Source organism: Pseudophryne corroboree, chromosome 3 (genome assembly GCF_028390025.1).
Source record: "Pseudophryne corroboree isolate aPseCor3 chromosome 3, aPseCor3.hap2, whole genome shotgun sequence".
Taxonomy (NCBI): Eukaryota; Metazoa; Chordata; class Amphibia; order Anura; family Myobatrachidae; genus Pseudophryne; species Pseudophryne corroboree.
In genome coordinates, this window is record NC_086446.1 from 364589617 (window position 1) to 364611237 (window position 21621).

Below are 21621 nucleotides of genomic sequence, written 5' to 3' on the forward strand. Positions count from 1 at the left end.
AGAATCCGAGCCTCGCGAGAATCCGACAGCGTCATGATGACGTTCGGGCGCGCTCGGGTTAACCGAGCAAGGCGGGAAGATCCGAGTCGCTCGGATCCGTGTAAAAAAAGCTGAAGTTCGGGCGGGTTCGGATTCCGAGGAACCGAACCCGCTCATCTCTATATGCAATGTTCCTTATATTCAGGGATATGAGGTGCTTAGATGATAAATACAGTCTTAAGTAGACAGAGAGTGACCCATTTGCCGCTCAACTCCTTAGTTCTTATATTTGTTTTAATTGGTCAAGCAACAGCGTGAGGATTCTAGTGGCAGGCAAACCAACATTCAGTCATTCCTCCGTTAATTGATAATATCGCTGTGAGAACGGGCAGAGGGAGGGCGCCGGAGCGGTGATGTACAGGTGCTATACTCCACCAATGTCCGAACAAATGCTGACAGCGTCCAATTGATTAGTGGTGCAGGCATAAACAGGTCACTCTTACCGGGCTTGTATATTTCACAATCGCTGTAGAGTCTTTGCAGTGGACTCAAGTAGCAGCAGCGGTTGTATGCTGTCTGTAGTCGGCTGTCCTTGGAGTAAGACCATGGAGACGGATTCTCTAAGTGGGTTTGTAGACTCCTTATGTGTTTCTCCGCACTTATCTCCCGGCGGTTTCGTCAGAGGATATAACACATGCCATACCTGGCTGCTTATTTAAACCCAAACGTACCAATCATAGCTGCATCATTTAATCTAAACACCTGAACAAGTAAAAACAGAAAAAGTGGATATCATTGAGTATACTGATTGTATGTTTTTATGATAATAAAAGTTTTTAGATGGAACATGTCACTATTGTATTTTACAAGTGAAACCCATTAAAGGGTCTATTTATATTATTAAGCATTAATACGAACTGTGGGCGCCAATTCTTCTATTGTGCTATATATTCCTATTATCAATTCCTTCTAACAGGGAATTTAGAAGATTCGGTCTGCCACTCCTACATTTAGTGCAGCAATTGCATTAAGAACACTGTATTTATTAGCGCAGAGGGAGAGTATTGTTGTGGTGTATGTATATATATATATATATATATATATATATACACACGTATCAGCAGCACTCCGGACTCAGAAACAAATTATGTATGCTAACAATCTTGATAAAAGTGCTTCCAGGCACTGAAACGTTGATGACATAAGATGTTGCTGGTGTAATTTGTTTCTGAGTCCGGAGTGCCGCTGATACGTGTGTTGATATTCTTGACTGTTGGCCAGACAGTTATTACAGAGGGCACCCGACAAGTTATCTCTGGGATTTTGCTAAGGAGTGCCGGATTTTGTGTTGATATATATATATATATATATATATATATATATACACACACACAATTCAAGTGTATATATATTTACATATCATAGCATGGGCTTTCTCTGGAATCAAATCATTCTTGTCATGCCCTTTCCCCATAAGGTATTCGCCTTATATCCCTATTGGAAAAATGGGGTGGAGGGGGGCGCCAATTCTCTCTCTGGCACAGGGCACCAAAAAGTCTAGTATCGGCTCTGCATACTATGCTCACATTAATTTCACTAGGTGATATCCGATTGGCCATAAGTATCATGTGACCGGGCCAGAATATGTGGGTTGGTTCCTCTACCTGTTAAAGCCTTTCTGGATTAGGCCTTTAGGTTTGCATTGAGAAAGTTGTATGTGAAACATGCATGTCGGCATTTTAGAGTTTAAATTGAGTATGAACAATGTATTATGATTATTGAATTGTCTATGAAAAAGAATCTTTTGTTAGATGTGATGTGTAGCTCAATATAATTAAGATTACTATACCCATGGACCCAGCAATTTGATGTCCTATTTAAGAGTCCTTCACATACCTACAGTATGTCCAGCTTTGTAAAACTTGTGCTATCAATGCTGACACTGTGGACCACATTTGTATAGGAATCAGGAAGCCCTTATTAACGGGTGTGGATCATAGGGTCCACCATACTTAGGTCGACAGTCTCTAGGTCGACCACTATTGGTCGACAGTAAGGCCGACGTGGTCTCTATGTTGACATGGTCTCTAGGTCGACAAGTACAAGGCCGACATGACAAAAGGTCGACATAAGTATTTAAAAAAAAATGGTGTTCTTTTTTTCGTAGAGTGACCGGGAACCCCAATTAGTGCACCGTGTCCCCTTTCCTCGCCATACTTCTGGAAAGGTGCCTCGCTCCACTACCACTGCACTTTGCACAGGTTACCATTCCCAATTGTAGTCCACGTGGATCGTAAAGCATGAAAAAGTTAAAACATTTTTAAAAAACTCATGTCGACCTTCTGTCCTGTCGACCTAGAAGATGTCAACTGAGAGACCATGTCGACCTAGAAACCATGTCGACCTATTTACTGTCGACCAATTGTGGTCGACCTAGACATTGACGACCTAAGCGTTGTCGACCTAGAGACCGGATACCCTTAGTAACATAGGGCTGCATACCTCCCAACATGACCCTCTCCAGGAGGGACACAATGCTCTGCTTCTATACTTTTCTCTTAATGTATGATTGCTGTCACCTGTTTTGAACAGGTTAATGGATAAGAAAGGTGTTTCACCACAGGTGCTTGCAATCATACATTAAGAGGGAAGTCCAGAAGCAGAGCATTCTGCCCCTCCTGGAGAGGGTCATGTTGGGAGGTATGGGACTGCTGCTGAAGCTGGTGTTACAGTACTTACAGTAACAGCTGCCAAATAAGATATATGCTGTATGATACTTTGTTTCCAAATATATGATATACTTGTGGCCACTGTATCAGTGCAACATTAACCTGCATTTTACTACATAAGCATACCTCCCAACATGACCCTCTCCAGGAGGGACACAATGCTCTGCTTCTGGACTTTCCTCTTAATTTATGATTGCTGTCACCTGTTTTGAGCAGGTTAATGGATAAGAAAGGTGTTTCACCACAGCTGAGGGCAATCATGAATTGTCCCTCCTGGAGAGGTTCATGTTCGGAGATATGAATTTAAGTATGTGTATAATCAAAGTGAAAATATGATCAGACATGTTGCTGTTGCTGCAAGGAGATATGACATTTTGACTGAATAAAAAAGTACTACTGTAGATACTATTACAAACACACCATTACACTGATAACATTTGTGCAATTAGGGCTGACACTGTGGGCTACGTTTCAGTAAGAAGCAGTAAGTACTCAATATCACAGGACTGCTGCTGAAGCCTGTGTTACTAACAACAACAGCTGCCACATAAGATATATCGGGATGTAGTCAATTTACCTACAATCAAAATCCCCACGGACAAAATACTGACAACCATTGACCATACCTCCCAACATGACCCTCCCCAGGAGGGACACAATGCTCTGCTTCTGGACTTTTCTCTTAATTTGTGATTGCCGGCACCTGTGTTGAACAGGTTGGTGGATAAGAAAGGCGTTACACCACAGGTGATGGCAATCATAAATTAAGAGGGAAGTCCAGGAGCAGAGCATTCTGTCCCTCCTGGAGAGGGTCATGTTGGGAGGTATGCATTGACCAACAGTCAAAATACCGACAAGGTTAAAACATACTTGCCTACCTGACCCTCGCCATGAGGGAGAAAATGCTCTGTTCCTGGACTTTCCTGGTAATGTATGATTGCCATCACCTGTGGTCAGCTAGTTAATTGATAAGAAAGGTGTTTCACCATAGGTGATGGCAATCATACATTACCAGGAGAGTCCAGGAACAGAGCATTTTCTCCCTCATGGAGAGGGTCAGGTAGGCAAGTATGGGTTAAAATACCGACATGGTCAAAATACTGAAATTAAAAATGTTGACATGATCAAAATACCGACATTTAAAATGCCAACAGGTCACAAAATCAACATGAGTTTTTCATGATTTTTTCATTGAAACTGACTTGTTCATACTTTACCATCCCAGTGGACGTGGAGGGGGAATATAATAGTGTGCCCGAAGCATGGTGAGTGCAGTGAGCCATGTGAGGGGATGTGGTACACATATATGGTGTCCATGTCATCCTATGTTGACATACGCACCAATTTTGTTTAAAAAAAAAAACCTTGTATCGACTGTTTGACCTGTTGACATTTTAAATGTCGGTATTTTGAGCTTGTCAGTATTTTGACCATCGGTCAATTGTTGTCGGTATTTAGACCGTCCGGATTTTGATTGTAGGTAAATCATACTAATCCCGATATATCCTGTATAATACTTTGTTTCCTAATTTATGATATACTTGTAGTAAGTGTGTCAGTGTAACATTAACCTGTCTTTCAGCAATGACAGCTGTTACCAAGTAGTAAAGCATGTACTATATATGATCAAAGTGAAAAAATAAATAGACTTGCTGCTGCAGGGATAATATTACATTAATAAAAACAACTAGACACTACTATAAGAACATGTTTTTGACTATTAAACTGATACACTATTTAAAAAAAATCCTTTTCATGATAAGATAGATTGTCTAACATGAATAGATGGTAGAGCTCCAAACAGGAGCGGTCACTGCCTATAGTTGAGGCATTTTTCATTTCTAAACCATTGAGGATAATTAGTATATTTTAAGCACAATATAAAATATACATTAAAATATATGTTATACAGTATATGTGACAATATGGGATACGTCCACTAAAGACTGAATGAACTGTGCTATGCTGCTGTCAACAGACCCATTAAGAGACCATACACATGTAAGCATGCAATACCATTAGCTGTATTTCTAACAAGGCGCAACGACACCGAGATGTATACACGATGAGCATGGCTACATCTGTATATATATATATATATATATATATATATATATATATATATATATATATATATAGCACTGGATGTGAATCTAATCTATTTTAAATATATTATTACACAGTGACCAGGAATATAGTTTGACACTCCCCCTCCCACCCCCCAACACACACACACCTAATAGGGCTGGCCCTTAGTAGAATTTTCTTCAGATTTTGGGCATAATGGGGGTCATTCCGAGTTGATCGCTAGCTGAATTTGTACGCAGCGCAGCAATCAGGCAAAAAAATGGCAGTTCGTCGCATGCGGCGCAATGCGCATGCGTGACGTACGGGCACAACAAATGATTTAGCTTTGCACAGGGTCTAGCGATGCATTTCAGTCGCACTGCTTGCCGCAGAGTGATTGACATGAAGTGGGCATTTCTGGGTGGCAACTGACCGTTTTCAGGGAGTACACAGAAAAACGCAGGCGTGCCAGAAAAAACGCAGGGGTGGCTGGGCGAACACTGGGCGGGTTTTTGTCATCAAATTCGGAACTGAATAGTCTGAAGTGATCGCAAGCCCTGAGTAGCTTTTGAGCTACGCTGAAACTACACAAACAATTTTTGCAAGCACTCTGCGATACAACCATTCGCACTTCTGCTAAGCTAAAATACACTCCCAGTGGGCGGCGGCATAGCGTTTGCATGGCTGCTAAAACTAGCTAGCGAGCGATCAACTCGGAATGACCCCCAATGTTCTGACTGCTCACTGCTGGACCTGCTGGTTATCTGTTGCTCTCCTGAGTCACGTCTCTGGTCCACATAGACAGTCACAGCCCTCCTCTCTGCATGCCTACTCTGGTCCTCACAGGCTCAGCGTCACGCTCAGAAGCCCCAGCAGTCCTTACAGTACATCACAGGGACAAGCTTAGAAACTGGATCACACATTCAGTCAATATGATTGCATATTGCAATGCAATCCTTGGCACTAATATCTCACTCAGATCACACTGCATGTGCGATCTTTGATAAATGGGCCCCTTGGTCATTTTGTACAAACTCCACTTTGGATTAACTAATAAGAGGAGGTTAGGGTGTGACTGATTAACTGTAAACGGTGAACTGTTTCCATATACTTATTAGAAGCATTGCTGTCTAGTGTCCTCACCCGATTTATAGGGATGTAGTTGGCATCCGATGATAAGGATTTTGTCGGTCAGAAAACCAGCACCGGAATCCCAACACTGACAGAAATCCTGATGCCGGTATCCCAACAGTAGGTATCCCAAATGTAAGTATGCTGGGGAGGGTTAGGTTTAGGCTGCGGGGGAGGGGCAATTAGGGTTAGGCAGTAGGGATAGGGTTAGGGTTAGGCTGCAGAAGGGGAATGTCAGACTGTGTATGTGTTAGGATTAGGCACAGGGGGAGGTTAGGCTGAGGGAGGGTAGGGTTAGGGTTAGGCTACGGGAGGCGAGGGTTAGCGTTAAGCTGAGGGGAAGGGGAGGATTAGTGTTAGGATGCAAGTCAGGAAGGTTAGGGTTAGGCACTAGGTGGAGGGTTAGGCTGCAGGACAGGAGGGTTAGTGTTAGGCTGCAAGACAGGAGGGATATGGTCAGTGGCGCCACAAGGCAGGTGTATGATACCTAGAGAGGGGTGACACCAATTGTTGGCTCCTCCGCACTGACAGGAGCCTGGTGCTGCAGTGTGAAAGTCTCCTACAGCACCCGACCCCTGTCATAGAAGAGGAGCTGACAGCACACGGAGAATGTCTCCGGGGGCAGCCTAGCATCTCTGAAGATACTGGGCACACCCCCAGAGTGATGATTACAGGAGGATCCCCGTGAGGCCACGCCACCTGTATAGAAGACCCCACCCCTTTTTGCCGCAAGCATGCCGGGAGATCAGGGGTGCACACAGGGTGTCAGCACACCCAGTGATGCCTCTGGTTATGGTTAGGCACTAGGTGGAGGGTTAGGGTTAGGCACTAGGGGAGGGTTGTGGCTAGGCACTAGGGGGAGGGTTAAACTGTGGGATGGGAGGGTTAAGGTTAGGAACTAGGGAGAGGGTTAGGCTGTGAGATGGAAGGGTTAAGCACTAGGGGGAGGGTTAGGCTGCAGGATGGGAGGGTAAGGCACTAGGCAAAGGACAAAGGTTAGAGACTGGGGACTATGCTGCAGGAAAGGAGGGTTAGGGCAAGGCACTAGAGGGAGAGTTAGCCTGCCTGATGGGAGGATTAACCATTAGGGGGAGGGTTAAGCTGCGGGATGGGAGGGTTAGAGTTCAGCACTAGGGGTAGGGTTAGGCTAGAGAATGAGAGGGTTAGGGTTAGCCGCTAGGGGAGGGTTAGGCTGCAGTAAGGGAGGGTTGGGTTAGTTTTAAGTCTCTATATATTACTATGAGGGCTAAGATTTATATAATCTATAAATATTTCAGGCAGCATAGCTCCCTCTCCTCACCCTGGCTGCCTTAGCATCCCCTAACATTCCGAGGGCACATCTATTGAACTACTCTGTCCACGAGCCCCCTTTCTGCTGCCAAGGTCACCATTCAGCAGCCAGCATGCAGGTGAAAGTCCTGGATCACCACGCACTGGCTTTGTAATACTGCTGTTCACTGTCACCAATGCAATTTAGTGTTTATTAACACAAGGGCAGCATCTGCACCAACATACACATGCCTCCACAAGCATCTCCTTCAAATGCAGCATGGGGTCATTGTGCGAATTTAACAGGAGTGTAATTGCAGGAGGGGGGTGCCACAAGTTCACTGGGTCCTCTATGACAGCAGGAACTAAGGGCACAGAACAGGGGAAAAGGAGGAAGTACCCCCTTTAGGGCTAGAGCACAGAAGTAACTGAGGGGCAGATTTATTAAGCCTGGTGAAGTGATAAAGTGGAAGGTGATAAAGGACCAGCCAGTCGGCTCCTAACTGTCATTTTTCAAACCCTGCCTGTAACATGGAAGTTAGAAGCTGATTGGTTGGTGTGTTATCACCTTCCACTTTATCACTTCACCAAGCTTAATAAATCTGCCACTGACTCCATTGTCTCCAACAGTTTCGCCCTTTCATTCACCAAAATAATGGGCTTCAAACAAGCAAACATCCATTATCTGTGATACGTGGTAAAGCAGGACAAAGATACTGTATTCTTAGTATAAACAATTGAAGGAATAAAGTACATGAACGGCAATGTCAGTTTTTCACAGATACATATCCTGTAAAAGTTAATAAATAAAAATATAACAACATATCTTTTATTTGATTTCTACTTTATTTCCTCAGCTACAGCCCCTTTACAACTGGAACGATGTAAGATTGGAATGCAGTCTCCCTTTCCCAGTGGCTTTGTGTTAAATAATGAATGGAGACCAGTCTTCTGTAACATCTCCAAATTTACCAACCAGGAACAAAAATACAATTGTTTAAGTGACAAAATGATCTATATTTTAGGAGATTCTACCGTACGACAATGGTTCCTGTATTTGGTAAACTCACTGAAAGGTACTTTGTTTATAATTGTGTCAAAAATCTATAAATTTAAGATCGACCAATTACTAGATGTCATATTTTATTGCTATCCTTTATTGCAACTAAAACAAAATGTGTTGTAGCATTGTCAAATAACTTCCGAGATCCCAAGGCAATGGTGAATTTCCCTTTAGGCATATGAGACATTTGCTTACAGTCAGTGGTGCAAGTAGAAATTTTTTCTTAGTGGTACTGATAGTAAAAATGGGTGTGGCCACGTGTCATCAGGTGGCGTGGTCACACGGTATTAGGGGAGTGGCTACATGACAATAGGGGCATGGCAACTTTATGCCACACACCATAATGCCCCTTACACATTATGCCAAACACCGTAATGCCCATTACACATTATTCCACACACCGTAATGCTTATTACACATTATTCCACACACCGTAATGCTTATTACACATTATGCCACACACCGTAATGCTTATTACACATTATGCCACACACCATAATGCTTATTACACATTATGCCATGCACAGTAATGCTCATTACACATTATGCCACACACCGTAATGCCCATTACACATTATGCCATACACCATAACACCCATTACACATTATTCCACACACCGTAATGCTTATTACACATTATGCCACACACCATAATGCTTATTACACATTAATCCATGCACAGTAATGCTCATTACACATTATGACAGACACCGTAACACTCATTACACATTATGCAAAACATCAAAATGCCCATTACACATTATGCCACACAGCATAATGCCTTAGATATTATACTACACACTGTAATGCCTATTACATATTATGCCACACACAGTTATGCCACTGACACCATTATATGTCCCACACACAAAAATGCCCCATATAAATTATGCCCCAGTGGTGGGCTGGTGGTACTGGGTACCACCACCTTATTTCTTAATGGTACTCCGTACCACCCTACTTTCAGCACTGCTTATAGTTAAGGCTGATTAATAATTGACACATCAGGAGTTTACAAACTGCCCACACAGTTCTCTTTTTTAATTTATGCATATTTTTCTCTCTATTTCACATTTTCTTTAATACTTTCTTTTATAATCATTTCCCTGAAGCTTTTATTATATAATAGGTTCCCAGCTCACTGGGGGATGTGAAACTCATATATGTCGTAGAAAAATAGAATATGACAGCAGATAAGAACCACTTGGCCCATCTAGTCTGCCCCTTTTTTACCTCAAGCCTTATATGATCCTTATTTCTTTGTAAGGATATCCTTATGTCTGTCACATGCATGTGCTCTACTGTCTTTGCCTCTACCACCTCTGATAGAAGGCTATTCCACTTGTCCACTACCCTTTCCGTGAAGTAATTTTTCCTCAAATTTTCCATGAACCCACCTCCCTCCAGTTTCAATGTATGTCCTCGTGTTCTAATACTTCTCTTCATTGGAAGAATGTTTCCATCCTGAACTTTGTTAAAACCCTTGATATATTTGAAGGTTTCTATCATGTCACCCCTTTCCCTTCTGTGCTTCAAACTATACATTTTTAGATTTTTAAGTCTTTCTGGGTATGTTTTGTGATGTAGGCCATGCACCATTTTAGTTGCCCTTCTTTGTACAGTCTCTAATGTATTAATATCTTTCTGAAGACATGGCCTTTGGAAATGAACACATTATTCACATTATTCACATTATTCTAGATAACCTATACAGTCACAGTATTATTTCTTTCTTTCTGCTGCTGATTCCTCTCCCTATGCAACCAAGCATCTGACTAGCCTTCCTCATTGCTTTGTTACATTGCTTACCTGCCTTTAATTCAACTGAAATAGTGACTCCTAGATCCCTTGCTTCCTCTATGTTTACCATTATAATGCCAATAATACTATATTTAGCCTTTGGATTTTTAAGACCCAAGTGCATGATTTTGCATTGTTTTGGCATTAAACTTTAATTGCCACACTCTTGACAATTCATCTAGTCTATCTAGATCATAAATCATTTGTTTTACCCTCCTGGTGTGTCTACCCTTTAGCATACAGATGGAGTCACGCTCATAGAGCGTGGCTACATCACAGGCGGGGCGCCCAGCATGCATGGACATGCCTGTGCCTAGGCACCACGCTGAGTTCACAGAGATGCTCCCATTCACTCTACGACGCAGGTGTATCCTATTTGTGCCCGGGAGCCTGCCTTTGTGTCGTCTGCAAAAAAGCATACATTCCCTTCAATAAAGATATTAAAAAGCACTGGTCCAAGTACAGATCCCTTATAACATTTGTCTCCTATGAATGCACTCCTTTTACTACAACTCTCTGTTTTCTATTCTGCAACCAAGATATTATCCATTCAACCATCTCAGTAACCAATCCCATGCTTTCAAGTTTATTTAGCAGTCTGTAATGTGGGACAGTTTCAATAGTGGTTCTAAAGTCTAGACAAGCTATATCTATGCCCTCCCCCCTTTATCGATTACTTTAGTCACATGGATAAAAAAGTCAACAAGAAATGTTTGACATAATCGTTAGAGTGCTACACCCTGTCCGCTAGTCAGAGATACTTACTGAGGACCCTGATAAACTTCAATATATGTTGGTCTGGTTTTGGGTATCTTTCCTTGTCTTTCAAAGAATTCAAAAATAATGAAGGACGGCAGTCCTCATACTGTAATTTTTTGCAATCTGTACTATATTTTATGGGGCCAACACAGATTTGCATGCAAGTCCATTTGTGGAAGGAACTTGCAGTTTTAGCACTGCTGATGATACCTAATCATGTGCTTGTCAGTCGCATGTCTAATTGCAGCTGTATGTTTGTAACTTGGTGATAATGATGGGATCATATTTAAGCTTTATAGTGTGGACAAATATGCAAAACTCTGAGATAGGTTCAGTATGATAAACCGAGGACAGGTTGCCAGCTGTCAGTATACCAACAGCAGCATCCCTCAACTTTATCCTACCCTAACCCACCCTTGTTGGTACCTAACCCTAACCCTCCCCGGGGTGCCTAACCACCCTAACCCTCCCCACTAGGTGCCTAACCCTAACACTCAATTCCCCGCTGCCTAAACCTAACCCTCCCCGCTAGGTGCCTAACCCTTACCTCCCCTTCTATGTGCCTAACCCTAACCTTCCCTCCATGGTCTCTAACAATAAACGTTCCAGTGTGTGGACTCTAAGCTGCCTAAACCTAACACCCCCCTCCCATGGCAGGATGGCAGCGCGTTCCACTGTCAGAATGATCAGGATGCCGGCTGACAGTATTTTGATGCTTGCATCCCTTTTGGCATCAGTATATTGACGCTGGGATTGTGTTCTCCCTCGGGATCCCGGCATTGTTATATCGACCGCTGGGATCTCGCTCATCGGGAAGCTAACTGTTTCCCTCTGGGATATGCAGAGTAATTCATTTATTGTCTTATTTTGGGAGCATTTCTTGTGCTAAAAATAGTGCTAGTGCAAGTGCATATGGATAATGATGGTCGCTATGAAATCAAGCATACAGATAGGAGCTGGGCGGTCAATATATACATAAAACCCAACATATGTTTAATATTGGCATTCATGGCCTAATTCAGAGATGTTTGCAAACCTGAAGATTACATAAGCACTGATGGTGTGAGGGCTGTGCATGTGCAAATGCCTCAGTGTGAATAAGCAAATTTCACTCTGTGATAATACTCACAGTGCCCTAGAATGCACAGCCTGATTGACAGGCTGAGGCTGTTTGGGGGTGGCGTAGGGGTGGTGACAGGCAGTTTTCTGGGCATGCTGAAGTCAGTGGCTGCATTCTCTGTGAATTTCACATGAGTGTCACTCAGATGACTGAACTTCACGCAGATGATCGGATTGTATATCCTCAGGCACAGCAGTGGATGGGTCAAAGAAACCGGCGGGGCGCTTCCTGCAGCATATGCATATTAGTAAACAACTGATGTATACAAAGACACAGTGGCTGTTGCAAAAACATCCTTTTCTGAATCAGACCTTAGTTCCATGCATACAGCGCAAATGTAATTGCAAACAACTTGTGTGCAGCTCTGCATCAGCCCTTGTGTGTCTAACTGGCTGCATCATTTTTGTACATAAAAAAAAAGCATATAGAGGATATAGGAGGTGTTGTGGTGGGACAGATCAGATGCTTCCTTGAAAGGCCACAGTGTAAAGGGGGGTACTCACGGAGCGATCGCTGCTTAAAATCTAAGCAATCTGACTAGATTGCTTAGATTTTAAGCATGAGCGCTCCGTGTGTACCCCCCACAGCGATAGCGATGCGCAGCCCCGCGTATCGCTATCACTGGTGCTAGATTGGCCTGCCGTGCAGGCCAATCTGGCAGGTCGCTCATTTCACCCGCTGGGTGAAATGAGCGGCCCCCCCATCTCACTCCGCATGCTCAGCACACATCGCGCTGTGCTGAGCGGTGGGAGAGATGTGTGCTGAGCAGTTCGCTCAGCACGCATCTCTCCCAAATCGGGCCATGAGTACTGGCCTTAAGTGTTACACAAATAAGTGTACAAATATCAACGTTTGTTTTTACACCCTTTTCACATTATTTTGTTTCACAGGTATGTACTAATAACCAATTGTTATTATCCTCCAAGCCTTTAACAGCACATTTTTTCTTTTTTTAATAAGCAGTAAGTAATTTCCCATACTTGTAATTAGAGATGTACAGTTTGGTTCTCTGGAAATCCAAATCCACACAAATATCTTTTTTTTTTTTTCAAGATATTTTTTTAAGGAAAATCTCCACATAAACATTACAGAAGGATAAGAAAACATTGCATAGATTGTACATACCACCACAACAGTAATCAAAAGATAGCTGAAAGAGAGGTACACAACATTTGTAGAAAAAATACAAAAAAAGAGTGGAGAAAATTTTTCCTATTTTCCAAAATAAACATATACTGGGACATAAAAACAAAGTAGTAATGAGCAGTGAGATAAAGAATGGACTAGCCGTAAATTATCAACAGGGCAACAATGTAATTATATAATAGCAGTGATAAGGCAGAACACAGCCAATAAACATAAATGCAGACTATCACCCAGATCTGGAAAACTAATAGGTGGGTATAGGGAGCAGAAAATCAACCCTCCCTAAATCCTCCACCAATATAATAAGGAAAAGAGAGTAAAGAGAAAAGAAAAAGAATTTTCAATTGAAAAACCAACAGGGTAAATAAAAACAAAAACACATACCAAGGACCACACGTCATCGATCCATACATGGAATTATCTGTCCAGCTGCCCAAAGGAGACATAGATGTAAGAAAAAGAGAAAAAGGATAAAGAGGGAGAGAAGAATGTGAGACAAGTGGGAGAATCAGGAGGTCAGTGAGCCAAAGGATCCCGGCCATCTATTTGTTGAAGCAAATACCAGGAGGTGGAGTGAAAACATTTATTAATTGCTGATTTAATGTGTGGTGGAAGAGTATGTATATATTTCCCCCAGCATATAAAGAGCAAGGAGGTTAAGGTTTCCTTACGGATAGAGGCCTCCAGCCAATCCATAGAAAATAAAAAGAGTATTCGAGAGGTAGCCATAGAGAGAATGGGGGGAAGGGGGCCAAAATGGATCCACTGCTGTAATTTCGCTTTTCTCCGCACTGCTGAGAGCAGGACGATCAGTTTTTTATCTGTGTTTGGAATATTAGGTTGATCTGTCAGGTGTCCGAAAAGGGCCCAAGGAGCAGTACAATGGAAGGGAATGCCCAAGACCGAAGAACCATAGCGGTGTAGAGCACGCCAGAAACCCTAATAACAGGACAGTCCCAAAGACAGTGTAGGAGGTCAGCTTCCACTGTAGAACATTTATTACAGCCAGCCCCCTCAGATATACTCATAAAAAAACCTGTTTTGGGGAGATTATGCCCTGTGTAACAGTTTATAGGCCATTTCCTGATATATACTCGCCGGTATTAAAGAGTTGTATAAAAAGTATCTAATAAGCTATATATAGTAAGTATGGGAACTTGGGGAATCCACTTTGCCAGATCAGGGAGATCAGTGTGTGGGTCTAATTCCAAGCGGATACGGACATACAGTATATAGAAGATATGGAGTAAGTATTTGAACGTAAAAGGGAATCTATTGGATTTTAAAAGTCTTGGCCCTTGAGTTGAGAAAGAACGAATCTCAGATAATGCAGAGCCTGGGAATAAAAAAACCCATGTTGAGGTGAGATGTCAAATTTCTCAATAGCCTCTGAGAATGACAGAGGGGTGTTTGAGGGCATCAGTAGGTTCAGTAAAAAGTCAGAAGACCAGAAGAACGTCAGGCACTAAAGGGCAGAGACGCTGCACAATTCTGAAATTCCAAATTTCCAAGTAAGGGTAGGAACAATGAATGATAATATGTAAGACCAAGAGATTTCCTAACCAGTCTCCACACCTGAATAGTGGGGGATAGTAAAATATCATATTGGGGGGATTTAATTTGAGAAGAGCGTGCATGTAGAAGGAAACCAAGAGAAAGGGGGGTTCAGAGTTGGGATTCTTTCTTGGAATCCATGAATATGTTATTACCGCTGAGCCACTCCATGGCAATGCGGAGAAGACAGGCCAGGTTATATTGTTTGATATTGGGTAAATTAATTCCCCCTCGATGCACAGTCTGTAACATTTTTTAAGACTTATTTTGGGCCGCTTATAATTCCATATAAACTTGGAAAGCTGGGAATTAAGTAAAGAAAGATCCAAATTAGTGATAAGAATGGGGGTCATTTGTAAGATATATAAAAGCTTTGGAAAGCTTGCCATTATGAATAAATTGCATTTACCTAGCATATTGAGAGGAAGATTTTGCCAAAGACTAAGTTCATCCCAAATTTTATGTATAATTGGGGTAATATTATGTGAATAGAGGGTGCAGAGATGTTGGGGTAGAACAACACCCAAGAATGTAATATGTGAAGGAGCCCATTTGAAGGGGAAGGGCTGATCCCAACCCAGTCGCGCCTGACTAAATATAGCCAAGGCCTCTGATTTGTTACAGTTAATAGAAAAACCCGCAAAAGAGGAGAACCTATCAATAGCGTCAATCAATACAGAGAGGGTTCGTTTAGGGTCTGAGGTGAATATGAGTAAATCGTCAGCAAAAGCAATAACACAAAGTTCGTGGTTCCCAATAACAATGGCCCGAAACCCAGGCAGCAGTTGGAGATAATGAATAAAAGGCTCCAGGGCCAAATTAAAAAGCAAGGGAGAGAGAGGGCAGCCTTGTCTGCTACCTCTCCCAAGAAAAAAAGAAGGGGAAGCTACTTTATTAACGACCACCTGAGCCATCTGTTCAGTGTAAAGGGTCTGTATAAGACTGCAAAAGTTAGAGCCAAATTGTTGATGAGAAAGAACCCTAGAAAGATGTGGCCAAGCTATCTTATCAGAGGCTTTTTCAGCATCTAAATTAATAAGAATGTTGATCTCCAGTTTATGAAGGCGGGTATGGGAAATAGCAGCTATCGTCGACCTAATACCCTGCACTGATTGCTGCCTTTGATAAAGCCTAACTGGGCCGGTGAGATGAGGTGAGCTAAACAAGATTGTAGGCAGTTACCCATCAATTTAGTGAGTAGTTTTAAGTCTTGGTTGAGGAGGGAGATAGGGCGGTAAGAATCCACTAAAGAGGGATCTTTGCCGGGCATGGCTAATACAATTATTTGCGCCTCATTGAAATATAATGGTATAGTTTTGGAGGTGAGAATATAGTTAAGTAGTTTAACCAAAGTGGGTACAAGTTCAGTACTAAGCAATTTATAATATTTAGCCCCAAAACCATCAGGGCCTGGGCTTTTGCCATTTGGCAAGGACTTAATAGTTGTACGGACCTCCTCCACCATTATAGATGAATCAAGGAGGTCTCTGTCCTCCCAAGAGAGGACAGGGAGCTGAGCATCATGCAGAAAGGAGTGACCCGCAACTGCCTCATCCAGCTCAGCAGAATACAAAGACTCATAAAGCTGCATAAATTGAGTACAGATAGCTGTAGGGTCTGATATAATAGCCCCTGAAGATTTCACTGCTTCCACCCATGTACGTGTATGGGGTCCCTTAATAAGGTTCGCCAGAAGCTTACCCGACTTATTACTCTACCTAAAATATTTATTCTGCGGGAAATCATGCCTCGTCTGAGCTTCTTCCGTCAAAAAGGTGTCATAAATTAGTTTTGCGGTGAGGTATGCCTCTTTATAAGCAGGAGTGTCACGCCGTGTATACGCTCTATAAGTTGATGTGAGAATGGAGCTTAATTTGTGTAAGCGGGAGGTACATTTTTTGCATCTAGAGGTAACATAGGAAATAATATGGCCTTGAATGACAGCTTTAGAAGCGCTCCAAAACAACGATACATCCTCCTCCTGGGCCAAGTTATCAGAAGTGTAAGTGAGCCAGGTATGCTTAAGATGTAGGAAAAAATCTTCTGAGTGTATGAGGTAAGCAGGAAAGCACCAACATTTGGAAAAGCATTGTGGTAACGTAAGTTGAAGAGATAGCATAATAGGGGCATGGTCATAAATAATTATATTTTTTATCGAGGTGGAAGTGACTTTGGAAAAGAGATGTTTGGACAAAAAAAGATAATCAATACGAGAGTGAGTAGAGTGAGGGTGGGAATAGAAGGAATAGTCACAATGTAGCGGGTGATGAATATGCCAAGGATCAGAGAGAGCAAGTTGAGTGCAAAAGGAGGAAAGAAAAGTAGAGCAAGAATTGGAAGTGGAATTACTCACCCCGACCCGGTCCATGGATGGATCGATGACTGTGTTGAAGTCGCCTCCTATAATTAAATTCGAACTCCCCCAAGATAAAATTTTCTGCAAGACAACTGCAAAAAAATCCTGGTGAGAAACATTTGGGGCATATAAATTGAGAAAAGTAGATAAAACATTATCAATAACAACATCTAGCAAAATAAACCTCCCATTAGGGTCAAGAAACTTCCTGCAAATCGAGATCTGTAAAGAGCAATGAAAAATAATGACTACACCCCTAGTCTTAGTAGTATAAGGGGCCGAGGCGCAATCTTCTATCCAGGGGGCACATAGAGTATTGCGGTGATCATCTAACCAATGCGTCTCCTGTAAAAAGATAACATAGGGGGGTCAAACGGTGAATGTGTGAAAGTACTTTTTTACATTTTACTGGGTTATTGAGGCCTTCCACATTCCACAATACAATATTAAAAGAAAGAAGTGGGGTATCTCCTGTGGCAGTGGGCGAGGGAGCAGTAGGGTCGGTTATATTAGCCTATACCCTTCGATGGAAACACAGTGGAACACATAGCAAAGATCAATCAGGGCCTCTGGCCGTTCCAGCGAGCGGGAAGGGGGTGACCTATGAAGGATCGAGACCAGCAGGCTGGGCAGGTGACAGGAACAACCATAATCCTTAACAAAACCAACAAACAAAATAATCAAGAAGAAATGCAGCTCAATGCACGCATGGAGCCGTGCAGTCCTTCCTCACCATGTGACCTACAGGTGAAAAAAAAAAGAAAGGCAGATATAAGAAGTAATAACATGACATTGTTCAGGTGTGTAAATGGGAAAAAAATGCTTTTTAGCAAGTGTTATATCATCAAAGAACAATAGTTTGCAATCCTCAAATACCCGTAAACGAGCCAAGTACAACAGGGAAATCTTGATTTTGGCGTCAAACAGTTTCTTGCATAGTGGAGCAAACTCCTTCCATTTTGCAGCGACCAGAGTTGAAAAGTCTTGAAAGATGAGAAGCCAATCTCCATGATGGGTCTGACTGGCCGTCCTATGATAATGGTCCAAGAGCTTAGCTTTGTCAGCATAATTGAGAATTTTCAGGATCACAGGATGGGAGCGACCAGAGTTTGGTTTGCGGTCAGGACCAATTCTATGAGCCCTCTCGATAGCAAGAGGGGCGCCTTTGAAATCCAAAGCCAAAGTAGTTCAGGACCTTTGACCGATTCGGGGATGCCGACAACCTGGAGTTTACTTCTGCGACCACGATTTTCCAAATCATCTAGCTTTTTGGGTTAAATCTGTGATGTTGTTTTGCTGTGAGGCAATGGTGAGTTGCGCCGTGTAGGTCCTCTTCAAGGATAGACACTCTCTGTTCAACATCATCCAGGTGGCCAGAATGCTGGGTTAATTGGGACAAGATTGATTAAATAGCCTCCCTGATGCCCGCTAGTTTTTTCATCTAGCAAGGGGCCCAATACTGCCGCGATATCTGTAGGTTTCATTTTGGAAGATTTAACAGCAGGAGCAGATTTGCATTTTTGACAAGATCTGGAGCGGGTGTTGGAGCCGTCTGAGTCAGAGGAATTCCCACACACAATATCTTCACTTTTCCATAAAGCCAGAGGCATGCAAAGTGTGGAGATCATGGCTGTGGATATGGTCGCACAGAAGGAGTAGGTAATGAGAAGGTCACATGGAGAAGAAAAACAGGTGGAATAAGCTACATCTTAAAGGGCAAGAACCAGGAAGAGGTTGGCATCAGTTCCAAAACAACGTAACACATACACAGTTGAATGCGAGGTGATGTCACATAGTTATATCGCAGTTTAGAGATTGCCAAGGAAACAGTCCATATAGTATACTGTATAATGAAGTTACTTCTGCACAGCACCGCTACCAGTAGACCAATAAGTAGTAGGTGGAAAAGGTGAAAGTCTAACGTAAATGGTAGGGGCAGATGGAGATATTCGGCTGTGCAGAGGTGGGCAATGTGGGCCTGCAGAAAGAATAGCTGGTATGAGAGAGTCAGCTGGAGAGCAGGTAACGTATGGAGGCCACTTCAGCCCCTCAGACCATCCACCACAGGAGGATAGGAGGGGGATATCATATAACAGCAGCTACTCACAGCACTACAAATAGCCTGGAAGGAGAAGGTAATGCAGCCTTAATGGTGTCCCGGGTCATCCGTCAGCAGTATCTCCTAAACAACGGGAAAGGGAGGGCCCCACAGCACAGGAGCAGTCCGGGAGGTGTGTGGAAGGCACCATGCTCACCAGCACATGCATAGCAGCGGCCCATTCAAAGACTCCTTCCGAGGATGCAGAGGGCAGCAGTGGCCGGCCACGGGTCCAGCAGTGTGAGCGGCTGTGAGAGGAGAGGTCTCGGCATGGGATCAGCGGTGATCATCCGTAAAGGGTTCTCCTGCCATGAGGATGTTAAACTCGAGGCCCCGGTCCAGAAGTGGGGAGCAGGCCGCAATCCGCAAGAGCATTTTTCAACACTCCCCGGCTCCGCAGAGCAGCCCCGACCTTGGCGAACCGGAGACAGGGGTGAGGGGACAGAAATGAGGGTTAAAGGGCAGGCAGAGAGAGGTAAAGGAGATTTGTAGCAGGGTAAGGGAGCAGGAGCTCATGAAGCCAGCGTTCACTCAACTCCACCCATCCACACAAATTTTGTGTCTTGATCACCCGAGGAGATCTCTAATCCAAACCGAATCCCTGTTTGAATCTTCCTGTGGTTTGGAATACGGATTTTAAATCCAAATTTGGGATTTTGAATTGCAAATATGATGTGATTTTAGCTGTTTTTATTGATTTTTAATCAATGATTATTTATTTTAAACTGAACCAATGTCTGAATCCGAACCAAAACATTTTCGAGTGGTTTTGTCAAAACCAAAATACAAGGATGAATTAGAACCAAAACACGGGGGTCCGTGCACTTCTGCACGTGTAATGGGAAACGTGGCCTGCTTAAATTAACTAACCTCAAATTATTAGAAAAATATCAGAGGGAGTCTTGTGATAGTAAGGTCATCTTCAGATGGTGTTATGCAGGCTTCCACCTGTTTCACCTACTTCAGCTCTGCTCCTCCTGCTTGCTAACAGGAAAAGCAGAGCATAGAGTGGGATTCTCTGCCATGTGTGTCTACTAGAGCATGGGCAGATCACAGTGAAAAGAATTAGTTAAAGTAGAAAATAATAACATTAGGTTACCTGTCTCCTTCTCTGTGAACCTGGCACAAGATCTGTGTAGTCAGTTGAGGTCCTGACAAGCACATTCACTGCATCTTAGCTAACTGTAAAGATCAACTGAATGTGGGTCACATAAAAGGGGACACCGATCATCGATCATGTGCAGCTAAAATGATTTCCCTTACATCCTAGAGGATGCTGTGGTCCACATTATTACCATGGGGTATATATGGGTCCCTTGGGAGCCAGGGGTACTTTAATAGTTTAGTAGTGTGGGCTGGCTCCTCCCTCTATGCCCCTCTTACCAGACTCAGTTTAGAAAATGTGCCCGATGGAGCCGGTCACAGCCAGGGGAGCACCTAGGAGTTTCTCTAGTTTTATTGATTAAAAAAAAAAAAAGAGTTAAGTACAGGGAGGCTGCTGGTAACAGCCTCCCTGCTTCGTGGGACTTAAGAGGGAGTGGGATCCAACCCTAGAGGTTAATGGCTCCTGTTTCCGCTGACAGGAAACTGAGCTCCTGAGGGTGATGATCGCAAGCCCACGAGGTGACAGCTCACTCACGTAGCACAGCCGCCACCCCCTAACAGACCCAGAAGATGGAGTGGTGAGTATGACACCGGCGCCACGGTAAGCGTGTCACCAGTGTAAAATGGCAGCATAAGGGTTGGAGCACAGCCTTGTGAAGCTGCACTCCAGAGGGCTCAGCAGTACAATGTGCGGCACTGTGAGGGGCGTCATGAGCCAGCGCACAGATCCTACACTGGTGTACAGTGGCTAACAGGGGCTAATCCCACTGTTAGCAACCACATTTACATCAGACCAGTATAATCTCATCAGCGAGAATATGCGAGGGGGCGGGGCTTCTTCCTCAGAGCAGATCCAGCACTCACCAGCGCCATTTTCTCCCTGCAGATCACATAACAGAGACGCTGACTGGGAGCGCTGCCCTCCTCTTTACTCCAGATATCCTCTGCGGTACCAGGGTGTATTAGACAAGGGGGGGAGACTGTTGTTTTTCACTGTTTGATCTATCAGGGTTATTTAGTCAGCGCCAGGCATTTATCATAATAACTGCCTACTGGGGCGCTGTGTGGCTGGCTCCTTATACTCTGGGGTAAATTTACTAAGGTGGGAGATTTTTAGAACTGGTGATGTTGCCCATGGCAACCAATCAGATTCTTCTTACCATTTATCTAGCTGCTTCTAGCAGATAATAGATATAATCCGATTGGTTGCTATGGGCAACATCACCAGTTCTAAAATCTCCCACCTTAGTAAATTTACCCCTCTGTGTCTCTCTGAAGGTACTCTGTGGGGAAACTGTGTTTGCATTTTCCTGTGTGTCTGTGTGTTGATATATCTCACATTACCATGTCCAGAGACTCTGGGGGTCATTGTGACCCGTTCACACACAGCAGTTCTTCGCTATGGTGCGAACGGGTCAGAATAGCACATACACAGCGGCCACATTG

At 43.3% G+C, this 21621-nt stretch overlaps 1 protein-coding gene across 1 annotated transcript in view; it reads left to right on the plus strand.

The window, feature by feature from the left end:
* LOC135057283 (NXPE family member 4-like) overlaps positions 1 to 21621 on the plus strand; it is a 118346-nt gene that overhangs the window by 93731 nt on the left and 2994 nt on the right. Inside the window, exon 5 of the mRNA XM_063963173.1 lies at positions 8033 to 8251. Within this exon, the coding sequence (XP_063819243.1) occupies positions 8033 to 8251 (219 nt within the window). The remainder of the gene's footprint in view (positions 1 to 8032; positions 8252 to 21621) is intronic.